Source organism: Cuculus canorus, chromosome 29 (genome assembly GCF_017976375.1).
Source record: "Cuculus canorus isolate bCucCan1 chromosome 29, bCucCan1.pri, whole genome shotgun sequence".
Classification (NCBI taxonomy): Eukaryota; Metazoa; Chordata; class Aves; order Cuculiformes; family Cuculidae; genus Cuculus; species Cuculus canorus.
This window is the reverse complement of record NC_071429.1, coordinates 3,477,438-3,498,174: the sequence shown is the minus strand read 5'-3', so window position 1 is coordinate 3,498,174 and position 20,737 is coordinate 3,477,438. Positions and strand designations below refer to the sequence as shown.

At 47.4% G+C, this 20,737-nt stretch overlaps 1 protein-coding gene across 6 annotated transcripts in view; it reads left to right on the top strand.

Annotated features, from left to right (window-relative positions):
* R3HDM2 (R3H domain containing 2) overlaps positions 1-20,737 on the top strand; it is a 56,809-nt gene that overhangs the window by 10,719 nt on the left and 25,353 nt on the right. For 5 of the 6 annotated variants that reach the window (XM_054051345.1, XM_054051348.1, XM_054051349.1 and 2 more), the window contains exon 2: positions 20,332-20,530. In XM_054051345.1, the coding sequence (XP_053907320.1) occupies positions 20,363-20,530 (168 nt within the window). In that variant the 5' untranslated portion in view covers positions 20,332-20,362. Of the gene's footprint in view, positions 1-8,530; positions 8,708-20,331; positions 20,531-20,737 lie in introns of those variants that run through there. The other variant, XM_054051347.1, reaches the window with a different exon arrangement.

The window sequence follows — 20,737 nt, the reverse complement described above, 5'->3', positions numbered from 1 at the left end:
TCATGGAGAGGCTGGTCGATTGAATTGTGGGCTTTTCAGCTATAGCACAGGTTTGTGTTTCTTTTTCTTCTCTCTTTAAAGCTTCTTTTCAGCATCTTGTGGGCAGCAGTTCACGTTTCACTTTAAATCTGATCACATAGTTAAAACTGCATTGGTAGTTGAGTAAGGTAACAGGACCACGTGTAAACAGAGGAAGGCATTGTACTCGGTTTTAGGCAAGATTTCCCTGACAGTAGTGGTCGGCAAGAAAGTAGTCAATGTTGCTTTGCAGTGCTCCAGTGATTAGGACTGAGTAACACAATTTTGTTCACCTTTGTTCAAATTTGAAGCAGAATACATTGTGGGAGATCTCTGTTGAAACCAAAGGAACCACTTGTTTGTGATTTCCTCTTTACAATGGAGGTTCCGTACCAGCAGGGATCAGCTCTGGCTGTTGAGTTTGGTGGCCTTTTACTGACTTTTTTTCATTTTTATTCCCTCAAGTCTTCAATTCATTTTTCTTTTATAATATGTTTTGCGGGAAAACTCAAAATATTTATGGAAAGCTTCTGTGTACAGATTTGTTAAGTTTTGAATTAACTGTCCCTCATAGTATTTTATTTCACCTTATCAAAAATTTACTCTGTATTTTCTTATTAGCAGCAGTTTCCTGTCTTAAAAGTACTTGGGAAACCAGTGTCGTAGTTCGCAAGGAAGCAGAGAGAGGTTGGTGGTGTTCTGGTGTTGTTTTTTGAAACCACAAGGAGGAGGTAAAAAGCAGCCATCTGAGGATTTTCACAGGCTCTGCCAACCCTAGAAAGACCAGAGCAGGCCAGTGGCAAACTGGGATAAAGGGGCTGTCTGTGACTGAGGCTTCTTCATAATTAATAGTAAATGAGAAATGTATGAGGCTCCATAGCTGAGAGGAGGAACTCTTGGATCGGATAGTGACCTTTCTAACCTCACTTAGATCGCTTCGGCTGTGTCCTAATTCCTACTACAAAAATACGTTGACACCTATACTGCAGACTTGTTCAGGGAGTTTGATGTTTTAGGTTAGTGCAAAGTTGGTTGGTTTTTAGTGTAACGTGTGGTTATTAATGCAGGAAAGGCAATGGAATCTGGAGAGAATGGTTTTCTGGGCTTATTGTGCTTGTTGCCTAGCAGGGAAGTGGTGATGTCTGCACAGTCTATGTATTTTTGTATTTTACCTTTATTTTGTGGGATAGAAATGTTGGGATGGCCGGACAAATGATGAGCAGAAGTGTCTGAATTCAGCATAATTGCATTTACAAGAGGGCAGTGGAATAGAGAAAAAGGTTCAAACTTTCCCATTTAGAAACAGTCGCTTTCACCCCTTAAGAGAAAACAGATTGTACCAAATCCATTCTGAAAGCTCAGCCTCCGTCATTCAAGCTTTTTGTGTGCTTTCAGCTGAGCAGGACGCCCTGGCGATGGACTCAACCTGATACTGTTCACCAGGCGGGTGCTGCCCGTCCTGCCACAGAGAGGGCAGGTCTGCGCACAGGGCACCCACTCCCACCCGTGCGTTCCTTGCACGCTCCTCAGCACGGAGGCTGCTTCTCTTTTTTTGGGTCTGCGCCTTGCTGCAGGGCTCTGATCCAGAAGAGGTAGCCCTGCTTGCTGTTGCTGTGTTAGTAATAATAATCATCATCATTTTGGATTCCCAATTTACAGGATAAGTAAATAAACATCTGCCAGGATCAATGCGTGGAGCTGGGTTGCTGCAGCACCTACTAGCTGCCTAGTTTGTTGACACATGTGCTTTATGACATGGTACCTCTCTCTGCTTTTCTCTCCTTCCCCTCCATTCCTCTGGCATCGGCGCATGTTCTATTTTTAAATTGTGCTGCGCTCTGTATTGCGGCATTTCTCTTCTTGAATTATTTATCAATGTTTGGAGCTGAATGGAGTGTGCTACGTGTTTTTTTTTTTCCACTGCTCATTATTGCCCACGTGTCTGTTTTGAGCCATTGACAGATTTGGTTCATGTCAAATCAGACTGGCCTCAGCTTGGAGAGGGGCTGGAGGGGACGATGGGGCTTGGTCGCAGCCTGTGCCAGTGTCGGATCATTTAGATCCGTGTGTGTTTAATGCTTTCCTTGCTGGGGCAGACAGGGTGGGGATGGTTGCCATGATAACACATTCTCAGCTGAGCTAGATTTGAATGGAAGGTTCCTTTATAAAAATTAAAATAAAGTAAAAATTCTTTTTTTTACTGCCTGGAGACTAGGCTGCTTCAGCCTAGGAAGAAGACTCCTCTATGCACGTGTGTGTGCAGGCACGTGCAGAGGAGAAGACAGCATCAGAGGCTGCAGACACAGCTGAGGTTGACTCAAAGCTTCTTGGTAGGGGGGTGTTTAATTTTTACTTTGTAGAAAATGGTAATTTCTTTTACATTTAAAACCCTTCTCTGTTCCTCCCTGCCGTGTCCACTGCAGGGACCCTTGTCCTTCAGAGATGGCAGCACAGCCTTTGCAAGGAGTGAGTGGGCAAGATATTTAATCTCTAGAGGGTTTTTCCAGTGACTTGCTAAACTTTGTTTGCCCCTTCCCCTTTCTTCTTGAACATCTCGCAGCATTTATTTCTCCTGCTATCCCTTTCTTTCTACCCGCGCCTTTTCTTCTGGCTCTCCTGTATTCTTTTGTCTTTGTTTTGTCCCTCTGAGCTGATGGGTTTAGCTACTCTGCATACCTGCTGCTTCTGGACTTTTTTTTCTAATAGAGCTGGGGAGTCTGTTGTCCTTCCAGTCAGACAGGGTCTGGCTGGAGGAAGGAGCTGCCTGGTCCCTTTGCAGCTAGAGGAAGTGGCAGGGAGCGCAGAGGCAGCAGCTTGGCCTGCCTCTCCTTCCAGAGTCAGTCCAGAAACGTCTGAAACTAGAGAATTCACTTGGTGCCATGTTCAGCTCTCACACTGGGCATGTCTTACTGGCACAGAGCAAGTGTGTGCCTTCCTGTGTGCTGACTCATTGGTGGCACAAGGTTTACTGTGCCTTGATGTCCTTGGCATAAAGCAGGGGGTGAATTTAGAGGACGAGGCGGTCCTGGGAATGGTTGAGCAAGGGACCGGGCCATGCAGGGTTTGAAATGCCCAAGTGCAGTAGGTGCAGCTTGCTAGGAGCACAGTGGCTTTGAACAGCCGGCCAGCACGATGTTCTGCAGTGTGCAGTGAGAATGCTGCTGTAATTACTGTGAAGTTAAGGCTCTAAAGCGAGTGAAACCCAAATCTAGGGCAGTGTGCTTTTTCTGTTGGCTCTGAAGTGAATTACTGGTTCTCCCTCATGATCTAATTTCCCAATTCTCTCTCAGGCCAAGTAAGCTTCTTCAAGGGTTCTTGTTTTGTTTCTCTTTGTTTCAGGAGCCCCCAACCCTGTTCTCATGCTGTTTTAGGTACTGGGTATATAAGAGTAGCGGGTGCCTCCGTTTTGTGTGTGTTCGTGCAGCACCTGCAGTGCCGTTGATTCCTAGCAGCAGGGTGAGCCGAGGACAAGGTGTGCCAGGACTTGACTCTTGGATCTTGCTTCTGTGGGCATTGGCCAAATTTGTCTCTTTTCTGATAGTAGAAGCCATTCAGGCAGAGTTCTCGGTAGCCTGGATTTCTGTGTCCTCCTCAAAATGTCATCCTCCTCGCTGCTCTTCCTTGTGACCTTTGAGAGTCAAGTCTCTGCTGTGCGGGTACTATTTTCTTCCTTCAGTCTAGACCTTGTGCCTTTATTGTAGCCTCATCAGGCCCAAGGTCTTCTCTGAAACTTGCTAATTCTAGGACTTAACGTGGCGAGATCTTTCAGATGGTTATAGTCTTGATGAGGAATCCTGGCTGTTTTCCTTTCTCTTCCATTTGTGTGTCGCAGGGAAAAGGATGAATAAGACTACAACATGCTTCTTTGAGCCCCAGCTTTGGGGATTCTGCTTTCAGCTTTTCCATGGATTCCTGCTCTGGTTCTGGATGTTCATGGAGCTGCTTTCACAGGATGTGCTAGAGTAGGTAGCTCCCAGCAGCACCATGCTGCAGTTCTCATCCTTCCCACTTCCTGACTCCAAACACAAAGAAGTCTTTATACTGCGTGCACGCTCCTGCAAAACAAATCAAGCCTGTGGCCTGGAAGAAAAGATCTTTGACTTGCCATGTGTGGTGGTTATTATAGAGTCTGCCTAGGAGTGTTCCCTGTCCAAGCAGATTCCTTAGCTCAGATGCTTGCTGTATGCCTGGCAGCACCCTGAAGTTGAGTCATGTTAGGCAGCCAGCTCTCTAAATCTCTCCTGCCATCTGCATGCTCTTGATGTCCTTGGAAGTGTGTGTTGTCTGGAGAGTGTGTTTCTACCTATACACTTCAGTAGTTAATGATAGCTTGCAGCTTGCTGTTTTGATGCAATGAGCAAGGTCAGTTCTAACCTCAAGAACAGTCCGTGATACAGTTCTCTAGTTGCTCGAGGATTGCTTTCTGTCCCTTATCCCCATGGTGCTGTGGTGGCTGAGACTGGCAGAAGTGAGAGCATGACAAATTGGAGAGGGGCAGATTTAGACTAGACATAAGGAGGGATTTCTTCACCATGAGAATGGTGAGCCACTGGAACACGTTGCCCAGGGAAGTGGTGGCTGCCCCGTCCCTGGAAGTGTTTAATACCAGGTTGGATGGGCCTTGGGCAGCCTGATCTAGTGGGAGGTGTCCCTGCCGATGGCAGAGGGGTTGGAACTAGATGATCTTTAAGGTCCCTTCCAACCCAAACTATTCTATCATTCTATGAGGAGTCTGTCCCGGGCTCTTTTATTTTGATTTTTCCCCCTTTTCAAAGGGGAGAGGGAGTTTTCTGGTCTGGGTTGGTGAATGAGTGCATTGAAGTCCCTTGGTAATCCTCTTCTCCTTTTCTGACTGCTATAAGTGTCTTAACACCGGGTGCCTGATCCAGGTGTGTCACCTGAGGGAGCCCAGTCCTGGGCTGATGGTGGGGACTGCAGCGGTGCCAGCCCACCAGTTTGATGTTACAAGTCTTGACTCTTTTCCTCTATTCCGATGGGGTTATATTCACCACCCAATTGACTTGTCTTCTCGCAACGGAAGCTGGGCTGGGCAAATTACAGCCTCAGCTCATCTGATCCGTGTCTGCCAGGGAGGGAGGGAATTATGGCTTGTGCTTTGTATTTGGTTTGCTTTGCAATGTTTTTATGTTAGGCTTAGGCAGCTTCCCTGCAAGCTGGGAGCACAGACAATACCTAGAGCCGCTGCATCTTTTGCGTGTCCCGGTTTCACTGGCCTAGTTTCATTGTGCATGTGCGCACACACGTATGTTGAGGCGCACACAATACCTAAGCAAATAGCTCTCTGGTGTGAAAGGCAGGAGCCTTCTCTGCAAGGTCTGAAGGGCTTTATCCAGGCTGCTGGTGAGGCTGACCCACTCTTCTTTGTCTTCCTCCTCCTCCTTCCACACAGAATTTACTGTCTCCCCATCTAAGGAGGAAGATGCAGTTTAGGAAATCCTCTCACATGCGTGCTTCATGCAGATGAAATGCTGCCGACTCGTAGTGATAATGGGCAGTGGTTGTTGAAAGAGCTGGATGTGCCCGCAGGAGGCTGCATCTGTGCTGTCTAGGACCAGTGCCTGTGTCCTAGGGCTGGAAGGCTTTCTCACTCAGAAATCTGTCCTTGCTGAGCCATCTGCCAGGCATCTGAGTGCTAGAGTTCAGGTTTGCAGGCTCAAGCTCTTTTCTTTCTGTTCTAATATTAAGAACTGACAGGGGGGTTTCAACAGAGGATCCCAAGTTGATTGTATGTTCTTTTTCACTTAACATGCTCTGCCAGCTTGGCTTCTTTGAAAACAGGAACACCTGGTAGAAGAAGGGAAGAAGAGCATCCAGAGTTCCTTTCTTTTATAGTTCTAATCTTGCCACTGTGGGGCTCCAGAGTGGAGGGTGCCGGCAACTGGCCTTAATGATCCTGAGTCGAAATGCAGCAGATCACAGATGCTGCTTAGTAGAATAAAGCGTTTTTAGTTTTACTACATTTTGTAGAGATTTTAAGGCTCTGTCCATGTGGAGCAGAGATCCTTGGCCTGCACAAGGCATGCAGGAGCGCTGCTCCTGGACCTAACTCCTCTGTCCCATTCTGTTGCTGCTTCATTTTGAAAGTAGCTGCCGGAGATTCTTCTGGGCTACAAACTCCAGGTTTGAAATTCCGAGAGTCTGCCTGGGTAACTGGAATAGAAAAACCCAAAACAGATGAGTTAAAAGAGGGGAACCCCCTGATGGTGGGTTGTTAACCTAATCTCCGTCTGAATCTTGCAGCTTTGCTGGCTTCATCTACCACAGGGAGTCACTCTGAGCACATGCTTTCTGTGGGGTGGGAAGGGCATAATCAGATGTCCCGGCTGACTTCCCACTGAGCAATCCATGGAGCTGTTGCAAACACAGTCGCGCTCGCTGTGCCACAAACTGAGTAACTGTCATAGCAGAGCCCGTGAGCTCAGCTGAAGGCCCTCCTCCTACAAGCTCGCACTGCTCAGAAAGTGGTGACTGTTTCTCCAAGAGCGTGGGAGGTCAAGGTTCAGTTTCCTTGGACAGGCACCTTAATTTTAAAAGTATTTTGCAGAGCTGGGAGGAAAGAATTTGAAGTGGCCAAAAATAAGAGGCAGAAAAGGAGAGTGAATGCTTTAGATCTCTTCCTCGTGTGTGTGGATGAGGGAATCTCGTGTAATATCCGTGAAGCCTTTGCATTCAGCCAATGTGGGATCATTTAATTGTGGCCCTTCACTTGCAAACACTGCTACAGCACTGCAACTGCCTCTTGTCTTATTAACCCCCATCTCACCCACTCTATCACTCCTTTCTCTCTGGTTCTTTAGCCATTGAATACCATCTTCAAATGTCCATATTGCTGTAGGCAGAAGCAAGGAGCTGTGTACTGCAGCCTGGATCACAGCAGCTCTGTCAGGCAAGGACAGCAGGCCAAGGATGCTCACCTGCGCTCTGCATGGGCATGACAGGCTCGATTCATAAGGCAGAAGCTCATGCATGCATTTAAACTTAAGTCCTTTGCAAAGCAGAGCTGTTTCACAAACTTGAACCTTGGTTTGCCATGGGACTGACACATAGAATCAGAGAATCACCAGGTTGGAAAAGACCTCTTGAGTCGAGTCCAACCATTCCTATCTGCCACTAAACCATGTCCCTGAGCACCTCGTCTACCCATCTTTTAAATACCTCCAGGGATGGGGACTCAACCACCTCCCTAGGAAGCCTGTTCCAGTGCCCGATGACCCTTTCTGTGAAAAATATCAGATCAGGTTTCTGTTGTATGTCTCCTTTTTAAGTTTTATTGGACTGTTTCTTTGGCTATAGTGAGGAATTGTTAAGAAGAGACTGCATTAACAGCAAAAGTGGTAAAGGCAAGCCCTGAAGAAACTTTACCAGCACAGCACTATGCTGTTTGCAGTAGATGCTGTCAGGTAAATCTGCACTTCAGTCTTTTTGCAACTGCCTCGCTTCAGCCTCTCCATCTCCTTGAGCCCAAAGCTCATACTGCCTTCTCATCTTCATCTCCTTTCTCTTCAAAACATTTGGCTTGAAGGTAGCTGCCCTCTGAGCCCTGCTGCCTGTTGCTCTGCTGCCAGCTCCAGCAGTGCCAGAGCTTAACCTGATCAAGGAACCAGCTCGAGACCAGTTGCTGACCAAGCTGGTCATGGTTGAAGTCAGCACTTGCCCTAGAAGTGTGCGCTCTCTCCACCTCTGGCTGCACCTCACCTAGGATGGGCCCCTGCCCATCGGGAGCCATTAGTGCAGACGAAAAATGATGCCTTCCTGCTGATGACTGGTGTTAAAAGCTGTAGTCGGAAGATCTCCGTAATCCAACAAGAAGGAACTTCTGAGCCCTGTGAGGGACACAATGTGCTTGTGATCCATCATGGAGTCTGCTGGTGCAAGATGCTCAGCAAGGCTGCCTTGTGTGCTTAAGAGTAAGTACACAGAGACGAGGCTGGACCACAGCCTGAGTGCCTCTTGAGTTGCCAGTTCTGGGATGGAAAACCCCTGTCTGGGGAAAATTTAATCAAGCGAGCGGTTCAAAACCTCTCTTCTAGGGCTGTTTGCACTTCTTGTTTCCTGTCTCTGTCAGTATTTAATCACTAATAAATGAGCAAGAGAAAAATAACTGAATTGAGATGAAACTATTAACAAATGGACCCCTCAGAAACATGATGGCAACAATGATCGGAGGGAAGCCGGGCTGCCTCTAACTTACCTCAGCGCACCTAGGGCGTTCTGCAGCGTAGTCCGTGTACTTGATTTTTTTCTGGGAGATGCCGCTGTTTACCGTGGTTTCTCTTCTTTGCTGCTGCACTTATATTTGTGTTGCTCTAGTGCCTGACAGGGGAAGGATGCTGTGTCTTTAAAGTGTTCTCAAGGCTGTGCGGAGGCAGTTCCATTGAAGTATTTGAATGAGAGCAGAAGGGGGTTGTGCGTGTGGCTATTGGCAGAGCTGCCTGTGACATCCCTCTGAACAGCTGGGCTCTGCTTTGCTTCAGAGCTGATTGTCAGAGCAATTAGCTTGCTGTAGCAGCAGCAAAGATCACTAGTGTTTTATGCGGGGTTGAGAACTGGCAGGGGCATCTAAGAAGCAATATTATCTTGGCAAAATTCCTTTAGAACTGGTTGTGGCAATGAAGTCTCTGTTGAAATTGAGAAACAGATGACTTGCTGAGAGTGCAAAACCACCACGGTAAGTTTATTTTTAGAATAAGTGTTCAATTATTTCGGGCTTGAGAAAGATTGACCAGAGACTTCTCTTTTCCTCTCCCCGTACTCCCACCGTGCAAAATACAGGATAGGTATAAGTGCAAGAGGGTGTTTCGGGGATGGGGACCCGACATCATTCATCTCTGGTAAGTAAGTGACAGGATTTCTGCTTCTTAGTGGGGTTAACTGAAAATGGTGCTGTACTAAAATGAATATGTGGCTCTGTAATCACATTCAGGACTTGAGAGTGTGGGGTGAGCTTTCTCTTTTCTCTTTTTGCGACGCTGGGGATGCACCTACAGGAGACAGGGAGTCCCCGATAAGCGCGCTATGCTCTGCCATGTCATTAAGGAGTTCCCCAAGACGGTCTTGTGGGTTTACGCAGCTTGCTCCTGGGTAGTTTCTCTTCATTTTGAAAAGACAGAATTCTCCCTGCTTTTCTGCTGTGTTGTATTTTAAAGGTTTTTACTTGTTTGAAGCTGGCAAGTTGATGAAAAATGCTGCCTAGTTAATTGGCTGTGTGCCATATGATGCTTCCAGGTTAGCTTGTGCAGTTTGGTGTCATGTAGGGCTATATGTTTACATATGCATTAACCCCCTTTTCAGTTATTTTAAACCTATCACTGCAATGGGTTTGGTTTTAATGGAATGAGGAGTCTGAATTGCCTTTACCTCCTTAAACATGTTCGTAATCCAGTCTTGTCTAAAACCCAAGATACTGGAAATTATGCTCTCTTATTAGAGATATAGTGCTAGGGGCTGATTTTTCTTGGACTTGAGGTATTAGCCAGTTACTGTACTGCAGGATGTTCGTCCAGGTGCATTGGACCTGTTTCGTTTCTCTTTGTGTCTTGAAGCATCACATGTGGCTTGAGGCTCTGCAAACAGCAGCAACAGCAGCTGCAGTGAGTGGCGAGAACTTCGGCAGGTGAAGGCTGATTTCATCTTGTGGAAGACTGTGGGAAGGTGAATTCCTTATCCGCTCTTCAGACTGCCCCTTCACTGTCAAGTCCATATTTTGCAGCTGGCATCCAAGAGACAAAGTTGTTTGGTTTTTTTCCTTTTGCTCATCACTGCTCCCTTTGTTCCAGTCAATTTCTGGATCCCACCTAGAAAACAGCTATGCTGCCTTCTATTTGCTATATACATCTTGGCTACTGAGTGTCAGGGGGCTCGGTATCCTCTGCTAGCATGATGAGAAGCAGGAGCATCAGCCTTGGAAACAGAAAGGGGGATATAGGTAGCAGTCCTACTTTTTGCCTTCCTACCAAGTAGGTTTGCCAGGAGCTGGGATGCTTTGAGTCTGATTAATAGAGCTTCAGGATGTGCTTTGCCAGCCTAGGTTAGCTCCAGAATGGTAAGCTGGGCTGGGGATTGCCTTGTACTCTCAGCCAGCTTTTTTAGTGTTTGTGCTTGTGCATCTGACAGGCATAGGCAGGGCACAAGAGAAGGGTGCAAGCAGGAGGAGGAGACCTATTGCTAACTGGCATTTTTTTCTGAGCCTGGTTGTCACCTCCATATCTATAGGCATCTCCTACCTGATGTGGTATTTCATTATGGATAGGTTCAGGAGGAAGGAATTCTGCCTGGGGTTCTCTGAAAGAACTAGGATGTGTGTCAGAGGGAAGCATGCCAGGGTTTTCCTCCAAGCCATGGAAGGGTTAATAGTTCATTCCTGTTCAATGCATCTTGACACTGTAGAAAGTAGGTGGATAATCCTTGCTAGCTTTTCAGGAAACCCCTGTGGTGGACAGCCCTCATTAATTGTTGCTGGGAAACTGCTTTGACGTCACGGGGAGCAGTTCCCTCTGCTTTGGATGAATACAGGAATAGCTCATGATGGGGAAAGGAAAACCGGTGTGAAACGGAGAAGGGAACTCTCTGACAGAGAGATTCTCATCTTGGATTTATATTTTCTTTCTGCCACCATTCTGCCTAGGGACCCTCAGACTAACTGTCCACAAAAACTGACAGCAGAGGGTTTGGACCAAACATGAGCCTTTCCTTCTCCAGAACTGTTTGTATTGATGGCTTCTGTTGTCCTTTCACTTTTTAACTATTGGCTGGTTGGGTTTCTCCCTGAAATTTTGTAAATGAGGGGTGAGAGGGTTCTTGCTTGGCTTCACTGCAGTTGCCAAAGCAAAAGGAAAAGAGAAGAATAGCATCGTGTTCTGTTATGTTTGTTTTTCGAACAAATAATATCCCCTCAGGCTGACACAGGGCAGAGCAGAAGGACTGAAAATGGCTGTTATTGCTGCCAGCTTTAGGCTAAGAGAACTGATAAGCCTGAGACTGCTTAAACCCACTTCCTCCAGTATCATTTGAACTCTTTCTTTGCAGGCCCTCGTGTAGTGTTTGTGCTGTAGGTTTCTTTCGCACAGTGTTGTCCTATCTGTCCAACTGGTCGGCTTCTGGGAGGCATGTAGAGCTGTGGGTGTCTAATAACTAGCAGGAATTCTCTGTGTCTTTTTTCCACATCTGCAAAATAGGTGTAAGCAAAGTTTTACCCATCCAGTTTAAAGTGCTTAAGTGATTTTTGTACCCAGGAGTGCTGTAGACCAGCAAAGGCATCCTGGGTTGCTGATGGAGCTGGGTGTTTCCCACTAGGGCACTAGAGGGTTTGAGATGCAAGTGAACTGTCTTGCAGAGAGTTGGGATTGAGGCACCGCAGTGGTGAGACAGACAGGACACCACTATCGGTGTTGAGCAGGAACTGCAAACATCTCCATTCTCCTTTCCTTGTCAGGTAACTTCAACATGAAGGCCATTCTGATGTGTGATGCCATGGCAGTCGGTAACGGATGTGTTATTTTAAACTGATTTCTAACAATTTGTTGTGGTTGCATGCTTGTGTCTTCATGTGATACCTCCACACACCATTTTCTCCTCTTGATGCATATAAGAAGGAAATGTGCATCAAAAGTCAAGCAGTTAGCCTAGTTAAGGTGGAGAGGAGGCTTTCCATGGCAAGGGGATTGGAACTAGATGATCTTTAAGGTTCCTTCCAACCCAAACTATTCTAGGATTCTATATGGGGATCTTTACAGCCTCTGGCTTTGGTGCTGGACTGATTTATCTTCCCCAGGAGATCTCCAGAATGCCTGAACCCAATGATTGCCACCTTTCTGTGTCGTCAACTTTTTGTAGCAGAAAGAAGATGGGAGCTCTGATCTTGCATAGCATATAGGCTGCTTTAGGAGTAAAACGAAAGAACAAGAATATGCAGGCAATCAAGCTGGGTTCTCCAAACACATCGGTCAGCTCTACGTTGAAGTCTCCTGTAAAGGCCATGGCAATTCTTCCTGCTGCTGCTACGCCCAGTCAACAGTTTTCATGTACATGGAAAAAAAAGCTAACAGGCTTTTCATTTCTTATTGTGCTGTTTTCCTCTGCTCGTGAGCCCCCGAGTCCCACAGCTGCCTTGGTGATGGCCGCTGACTGGATGGTGCAGTGGATGTTGCCACCATTATACTCTTTGGGGATGAAGGCAATTGGTGTTACTCCACTGACATGTCACTTCTCCCCTCCATGGTGGTTGATGTGGCAAGGATGTTTCCGAATATTACACCTGGGGCTGTCAGGACACGCTAGGTGTGCTGGGATACCCTCTTAACTGTAGTAGGGAATTCTTCCTTGGTTTGATACTTTCTGCCATTCTGAAGGTTCAAGAGTTTTGTTACAAATACAAGTTACCTCCTTTGCTAGTGAAATTCAGCCACCTCTGATGTGGAAGATAGCAATTGAAGTTGCACAAAAAGAACAGTGTGGCCCTTGGAGGCAAGAGGCAACGATGTGTCTTGAGTGAGAACATCCATAATCTGAAGGGGGAAAGAAATGACTTGTCCTGCTGTGAATTTTTCTATCCTGAGACAAATGCAAAAGGTTCTACCATGAGCATTTTATTTCACAGGAGCACACAACACAGCAGGTACCAGGTTTAAAAATGCAGAATTCCCTGCAGAGCCTGTGGATGCATCCGGTAGGTGGCTGCATGCATTCGTATTTCAGGCATGGTTCAACAGCCTCTTCTGTTTCCTTCCCTTGCAGGGAAGAACGAACACCTCTTCCACTCCTAAAAGGACTCCTGCCTTCCATGTGCTGCCTAGGGCACTGTGTTGCTTGCTTTACAAGATCTGCTGATGTTTCTGTCTTAGGCCTAGAGGTCATTCTTCCCATCCTGTAAGAGGGCCTCGTTCTCATGTTGGTGATGGAATAAAAAGCAACCAGGAGTTGAGTTAAAGTGACGTTTTTCTGGTTGTTTGGTTCAATGGAAGTCACGTGGTGGAACTCTCCTTGTGCCCGGAGCCCGTCTGTATGGCAGGCAATTACCTCTGCTGTGTGCTCCCTTCACAACAGCTGCTCTGCCTTAGGTGTTCTCATTTAAGTGGCGGTTTTTGGTTTATTTTCTTCTGATATACTTATTTTCAATGAAAACTGCTCTGTTGTCTCTAGACCTACTCCATCGTGTCTAGGCAAGATGGGTTGTTTTGACAGCAGCTCTCACACTACAGTAATGCCACTATTTACCCATCCCAGGGTCCCAAAGGCTTTGGTAAGGAAGGCCCTGCTGCATTTGCATCGCTTCCGTGCCTGCCCTGGGGACTGCAGTGCAGTATTTTGGTGAACTAATGTCGTTGGATAGAGCAAGTTAATTCACAAAGGTGACGAAGTGGAGCTGCCCCACGGAGGTGGCAGCCAGCTCACAAGAATGCCTTTTGTCAAGCGTGCAAAGAGTCTTCAGCCTTGAAGCGCCCTTCCTGGGGCTGGAAAAGCCCTGGTGCTACAGCGTGTGTCTTGCTGACTGCCTTCCCAGGGGCAGACTTGGCTGTGATGTAGTGTTCTCAACAGAAACCTCAAGTTCCGTGTAGGTGGAAATGGCAAGCTATTAAAGCTTGGCTTTTTGAAGCCCGTGGCTAAAGCACACTGTCTTCTTGATTCTCCCTTTCCTCAGATGCCAACGCACCTTTATTGTTTTGGCACGCTTGATTCCTGTGTGTCACGTGAAGATGATTTTGTCAGTCCTGACACTGGTTGTGTCACACTGTTGGAGTACAGGCATAGCAGGTTGATACCTATCCCAATTTTAGTGCTTGCATTGATCGAGGGAGGTAACAAAATAACTGATTATTTCCTCTCCCTGAAATTATCTTGTGGTTTGAGATGTTCTACACAATGAAATCTGGGCATGTACCGCATAAATGAGAGGTGATGCTCCCTGTGACACGCCTGCTGGCCATCGTGCCGTTTAACAGGGCTGGCAGTGCCTTTGCTAGTGAACAGCCTTTTTAAAAGTGTTTGAAATTAAGAGGAGCTCTAGGATTACATCTCTTCTATGGGCCAAATTTCTACATTCAACCTGAGGCACAGAGGTGAACCATGGCCGCTGCCGCTGGGCTGTGCAGGCACCACCCTCTTCTAGGGATTGCAGTTGGTGGAACTGGACAGATTGCCCTTAAGCTTAAACCCCTCTACCCAGCGGGCAGTGGCTCTACGGAGGCACAGAGATGAGTCTCTCTGCAGGCGTTCTCATGTCGCAGCCCCATGAACAGCCAGGAGAGCCAGTAGAATCTTAAGTTGCTGCAGCCATTTGCTCAGCAAATATGAAGTAGAGCTTGATATGGGGCTTCCCTTAGCTGTGGGTAAAGTCAGTTTGATGGTGTTGGCTTATGCTCCTTGGAAATATTTGAGAGGGATGTACTGGAGACCGCCTGATATTCAGCAGAATTAACTGTAGGCATTCTCTAGCCTGCATTTCCTCTCTCCTTGCTCATATAAGGTTATTTTCTCCCTTTCCACCTGAAGTCAAACCCTCCCATTTGCATCATAATTTCACCTCTTTGATGTAATGTGGGGGTGGAGATTAAGATTTAAAGCAGTGACTAAGCACTGGGGGCCTGTGCACTGTGCAGTCAGATACGTCCAGCCTCCTGATTCTTTTTTTTTTTTCTTCTTGATGAAGTTTTGCAGGAACTGTGTGGTGGTGAGGAATTAAACCCTTCTTCTCAGCTGACGATAAAAATAGCAATGGAGAGCATTCAGGAGAGGTTGCTTCAGTGGCTGATAAAGTTGCAGCTTGAGTGTCCTCAGTGAAGTTTCACAGCTTCCTCACTGAACCATTGCTGGCTGTAGCTTAGAGCTTGTTAGCACTGACAGGGAGCTGTGCTCTCTAAAAGGAGGGAAAGGGACTGTGCCCAAAAGGCCCTTTACCTGTTTGTTTTCAAGCTGGGGCTGCAGACTTTTCACAGGATGCCAAGGATACCCCATTCGTAGTGTTAGCTGGCAGCTTATATTTGTGGAGCGGACTGATAGCGCAAATGGAGCCTAGGACGGAGATGCTTTAGGAGCTACATGGCCTTGGTTGATCCTACTAACAAAGACTTACGTTACAGCCTCTTGCTGCGTCTGGTAGGTGTACTTATAATACAGCAAAAGTTTTACCAGCTGCTGTGCCCTGGCAGAAAAGGAAAAGATGGAAGCCTCTCTGAAGAATCCCTTGGTGCAGAGAGAGCCCTGTGCCACCTGCCTTAGTCAGTAGAACCGAGGAGGCTTTAATGCCTTGAATTTGCAGCACCCTCTCCACCTCGCCGCCTCCACTTTTTCCTGTGAAAACCTTTTTCTACAGCAGAGGCTGTGCTGGGGAAGGGGAGCGAGGAGGGGAAATCTGAATCACCCCTCAATGTGTCTGCTTGCCGCTAGCAATAGAGCCTGTTGCCATGGAGCTGTGATTCCCATTGGCTGACCTAGAAGCCAATGAGCAAATTGTTGGTGAGAGCATCATCATGGAACCTTGCGGGAGGCACTTACTCGTTGGTACCTGATGCTAATGCTAAAGCCTTGCACAGAGGGGTGAAGCGAAACACTCAGTTGCTGGCAAAAGGGCACTACTTTCCCCCTCCCCTCTTACAGGCTGGTTTATTAGCTTTAATTGCAGTAGCAAACCTCCCTCAGGCTGGGCCAGCTCTTCCTATGCAGTTCTCCAAGTGCTCAGAATCAACTTTGATCTTCCATTGGAGCAACATGGTGGGGCTGTCCTGCCCACTAGTGAATCACCAGTTTCAGGGTGTTTATTTCTGAGCTCTTAGAGCACTTTAACTCTGCTTAGGATGTGATTGGATGTGTTTTGTTTCTAGGTATGCTTTCTTTATTTTTTCTAACCGGCCTGAGGATGGAGAAAGCTGCTGCTGTTACGACTATCTCAGGGTTTCCTCTTGGCAGAAAGGCTCTGCAGCCTTCTCTAGTGAAAACTCAGTTCCATTAACACTGATGATCTGGGCAGAGCCTGAGATTTTTACTCTGCCCTGTTGAATGCCTTTTGGAATGTGTCTTGGAAAGAAAAAAAAACCATGGGTTAATAACCAAGGGAGGGTGCAGAGGGGAAGCAAGTCAAGGTTTTTGTCTCTGAAGCAAATTGTGAAGCCTGGTCAAGGAGACTGTAAGCACGCAGACTTGCTCCTGCGGTCATGGCTTGACATGGACTAAGAAAGTGGAGCCCACTCATGCTTGTTTCCTTTCCCCCTGAAAACTGAGAGGAAGCTTAACTCCCTTGCATGGTGGGATGAGCTCCCTCTGATACCTCCATCCTCTTGCAGCACAGGACCGTGTACGTAGGCAGCTACAGCCAGGCAGCCAGATGGCTCCTTTGCACCCTCGTTTAGCTCACAGGAGTGTGTCTATGCTCTGAGAAACAAGGCCAGGAAGAGAGTGTATTTAGCAGCAGGATTCCTGCCTTTCCCAGATTTGCTGCTGGATCCGTCCTGGCAGTAAATGCATAAGTTTCTTGCTTTTATTCCCTGCCTAACCAGGACCAGCTGCTGCCTGCATTGTCATGGCTTAGCAGCTGTATGTCATGTGTAGCAAGAGGGCAGTAGAGGTGGAATTCAGTGTGAAGAGGAGGATGTAAATCTGTCCTGGCTACCCTTTCACCTGACCGTTGTGGCCTGTACGCACCAAGTGTTCACGCTGTCACTGCCTTCACAGAATCACTAGGTTGGAAAAGACCTCCAGGATCATCGAGTCCAACCGACTCCAGTCCTGCCTTGACCAACCTGTTCATGTTGCCAGCCTCTAGGCTCCGACAAAAACATCAACGGCAGCTCAACTCCTTCTCTTGCTCCATCATTCTGTTTTCTGACACAGATTTTTGTGACTTCCGTAATGTTGTATCTATGTAATCTTTTCCTCTGCTTGCTTCCACCCACCCTACCGCGTCCTCTGAACTTCCCCTTTCTCCACAGGCCACTGTCTGTCACAGCGGATCATGTCTGCACCCCCTCACTGCATCCCACGTCTGTCCTGGGGGAACAAGGCTGATTCATTCATACGGAGAGGAAACCTCCTCTCGAAAGCATCACTGCTGGGAAGCACTAGCAATATACATATCTTTGGATTTTATGTGCAGGGAAATATGCTGGAGGCCTGCTGTCGGGAAGGAAAGCTTTCTCAGGAGAGACAGCCTGCAAATGTCAGTTCAGTGGCTCCGAGTTGCCTTTTCTGGAAGAGAGGACGGAATAGTGATGATATTCCCCTTGTTGTGATGTCAATATTATATTGCGGCATGATGAGAAAAGATACCTTTGCCCTTCTCAGATTTGGCTGAGGTGCTTGGCTTGGGTATAAAAACTTGTAGGTGTGTCGCAAAGAGAATGAGCTGTACAAAACCTGCTTCTTTATTAGTGCAGAAATTCCCCCCTTTAGGTGTCGTGTGTGCAGTTCAGGTGCCTCCTTCTGCCTCCCTTCCCCAGATCTACAGATCCTCCTTGACTGAACACAAAGCTGGAGCATGGACTGTTTTGGGGAGACGGGAGGCAGAGTTTTTCCAGCTTCACGGCCTGCATAATCTAGACTCCCACTAAGGTGGCTGACATGCAAATGAAGCAAGTGTTCCCTCTTCCTTTTCTGACCCAGTTCCTGGCAGAGGCATCACAGCAGAGCTCAACTCCCTCCTGTGGGGTTCATCACCCCCTGCAGCGTGCTTGCTCTAAACCCGGGAGCTCTATTGCAGTTCGTCTTGCAACTGCTGGGCACCCAGCCTGTCATGGTGAAGAACAGACCCTTGCGGGTGGATACCTCAGTGATTCCTGAAGGAAACTTTCCTGCAGGGATGCTCCAGGAGGTGCCTGTCAGTGGGATCATCTGTGGTGCTGCCCCCTCTCCCGTGATCTGGGCCCAGAAGGGGTAGGGAGCAGTGAGTGATCCATGCAGTGCAAGGATCTGCACTGAGTGGCATTCAGAAGAGCAGACTGAGATGCTCTCGTCCTCTCCTCCACCTGGCGTTTGACACCACATGGATGCTTGGATGTTGTTAGCAGCTGGAAGGGAAAGGTGTTTGCAGCATTGTCCTGCAAGGCTGAAGTCCCAGTGGGCTGCTCTTTGCTCCTTTTCTGTAAGAAGCTGTGGGTGGCAGCTGGACTCTGCCAGGAGCCTCTGGTTCGGTCTGGGAAAGCCAGCTCGGTAGCATGTCCATGCTGGGTGGAAGGAGCCTGGCTCAGCACTGCAGTGGGCACGGGGATCTTGCAGGTTGTGTTTGTTCAGCATCACCCCTCAGGTGAGGATAGACTCTTCTGTCCCAGTATGTCCCAGCATCTTCACGCTTTCAGGTGTGCTACATAGGAAGTTGCTTATGGAATTAACAGTAGGTTTCTTGTAACCTTCCTGCCCCAGAGTGAGTGGACATGAACAGTGGCTGAGCTCTTCTAGCCAGTCTCTCTAATGAGAAATACCTCTTTTTTTTTCTTATATTGCTGGGATGTGTCCGCTTGCCTGTATCACCCCACAGCATCAGCCTCTTACAAATACATGTGTCTACCTTGAAACATACTGATTCCTCTGCATAAACTGGATGGTGCAGCCCTGTCAGCTTCATCTGTGCCGGCTTTTTTTCTTTCCCTGTACCCTTTCCCCATGAATTTTCTGGGGTCAGTGGGGGTATTTTCCCCAAAACCTCACTTTGCTGCTTAGTCATCAAGGCCTTGGGTTAAATAACGTTTTGCTTTCCCAGTTCTCCCATCTGTGACTGAACTGATAGCAGTGAGTCAGAGGAAAGCTCATCCTAAGTGCAGAGCGGGCGATGATAGATATGACGGAAAGCCAACGTGACTGTGGCTTCCTCTCACTGAGATCCAGTGCAGTGCTGGCATCTCCCAGGCACGCTTGCTACTGTATGATGTTGTGGTTTCTCCGGCTGCAGCCCTGCCCTGGGGATTTGCCTGTAGGACACAGCTTTTTCCATTCCCAACAGGGTATCGGCTCTGGGTGCCTTAACAAGTTTGTCACAAATCCCTGTAAGCATCCATGAACTACAAGTAGCTGATTGTGCTTTCTCACTTTCTGTATCCGGAACTGCTTCCAGTAGCTGCAATAAGAGTCATATACATGTTTAATGTTCAGCAGCCCCACAAAATAGAGGGGAATGAGGTTGAGTTAGTTAATGAATATCAGCAGTTCCCATGCAGAGGGGAGATCCGACTCTTTTTCAGCCATGTTCTGCCAAAGTACTGAATGAAGTGAGTTGTTAAGCCTCAGCTATGCTTTCCAGTGCCCAGGCCTTTTGTTTGAGCCTCTCAAATTTAGGCTTCCCCTTTTCTTTTTTGCAAACTTGTCTCAATGCACCTGCTTTTATGCAGCCTCCTCCTCTGCCGTCAGCATGGATGGCAGTGTTGCTACAAATGTGGTTTTTAGTACCAGGACCCCTCTGCAATCCTACCTAAACTGGTTCAGCCCTCACTCAAGCTTGGAGGCCTGCTTTGACTTAGCTGAGAGGACTGACATTTCAATTTTAGACAATAAGTTTGGGATTAACACTTAATTTGATGAATGGATACGTGACATGTTCATTGCTCCTGTTTAAGACTGTCAGCAGAGTGAGGCACATGGTGCTGCTCTGTCTGGATTCTGCTCTAATTCAGAGCTGGTTTCAGGGGCTCTGTGGGCTGCGTATGTTCTTGCTAATCAAAAGGAAGCAATTAAATGCGTCTTTGTCAGGAAGCATTATTTTTTCTTCTTAGTCTGCAATTTAACTGTTATTGTTTGACTCCCACTTTTCCTGAAGTATCAAACCGTAGGCAGTTGCGAGAAGATATTACATGGAAAGAACCAAAGCAATGTTTTGGGTACGAGGCTATTTTCTCAATGAACATATGACTAATTGCAAGAAGGACTGGGCTGGGATTTGGGAGGAAAATGCAGTTTTGTTAGTTTTGTTTGTCCTAGACCAGAGTTCACCTTCTCTGGTTGCTTGAGTTTATTTTACCTACTGAATTCCCTGTCTCTGAATGTTTCCTAGAATTAGGACTGTGTCTCCCTTGCATCAAAGAAGTTAGAGGGCAGAGTGCTGGCACTGGGGACCTTTGTTCAGGCCTGCTAGCGTCTCCAGAGTTCCGCTGAGAATCCTGGAGCTCCTATAAGGTCCTACTAAGACAGGTGCTGCAAGGGGCTGCGTCCAAGGGGATGAGTGGGTGAGCTGTTATTGGAGTACTTGTTTTGGGGTCTTTGTACACAAGTTGATTTTCAAAGAAGGTACAACCTATATGTGTAAGAGTTTGTGTTCTAGACAGACACTCTCTCCACTTCTCGAGTCCTTTCTACCCATTCTGTCACCTCTTCTGGCAGGTGCCTGTTGCTGCGTTGTAGGGCTCTGAAGATGTCAAGCAGCAGCACAACACAAGAGTCTCTGGAAATAATGAAGGAGTCTGAAAAAAAGGTGGTTGAGGAATCTGTGAATAAAACCAAATATGTGTCCAGGTCACCAAGCAAGGAAGAGGTGGATAAGGATGTGGGGGAGGAGGTGAGCGTGCGCCAGGAATCTCAGGTAAGTGTGCAAGACAAATAGGTAGTACTTTCTACCAGCTTGCAAAGCCAAGCCTCTCCTTCCACTTGGCAAACACAGGGTAGCTGCTCTGCCTTCCGGAAGAGGTCAAAGCCTGTGCTACCACCTCCCGAGGGGATACAATACCATACAGACTGTGTTGTTCGCAGTCTTTTCTCTTTAGCTGAATCTGTTCTGCTCAGTGTGGAA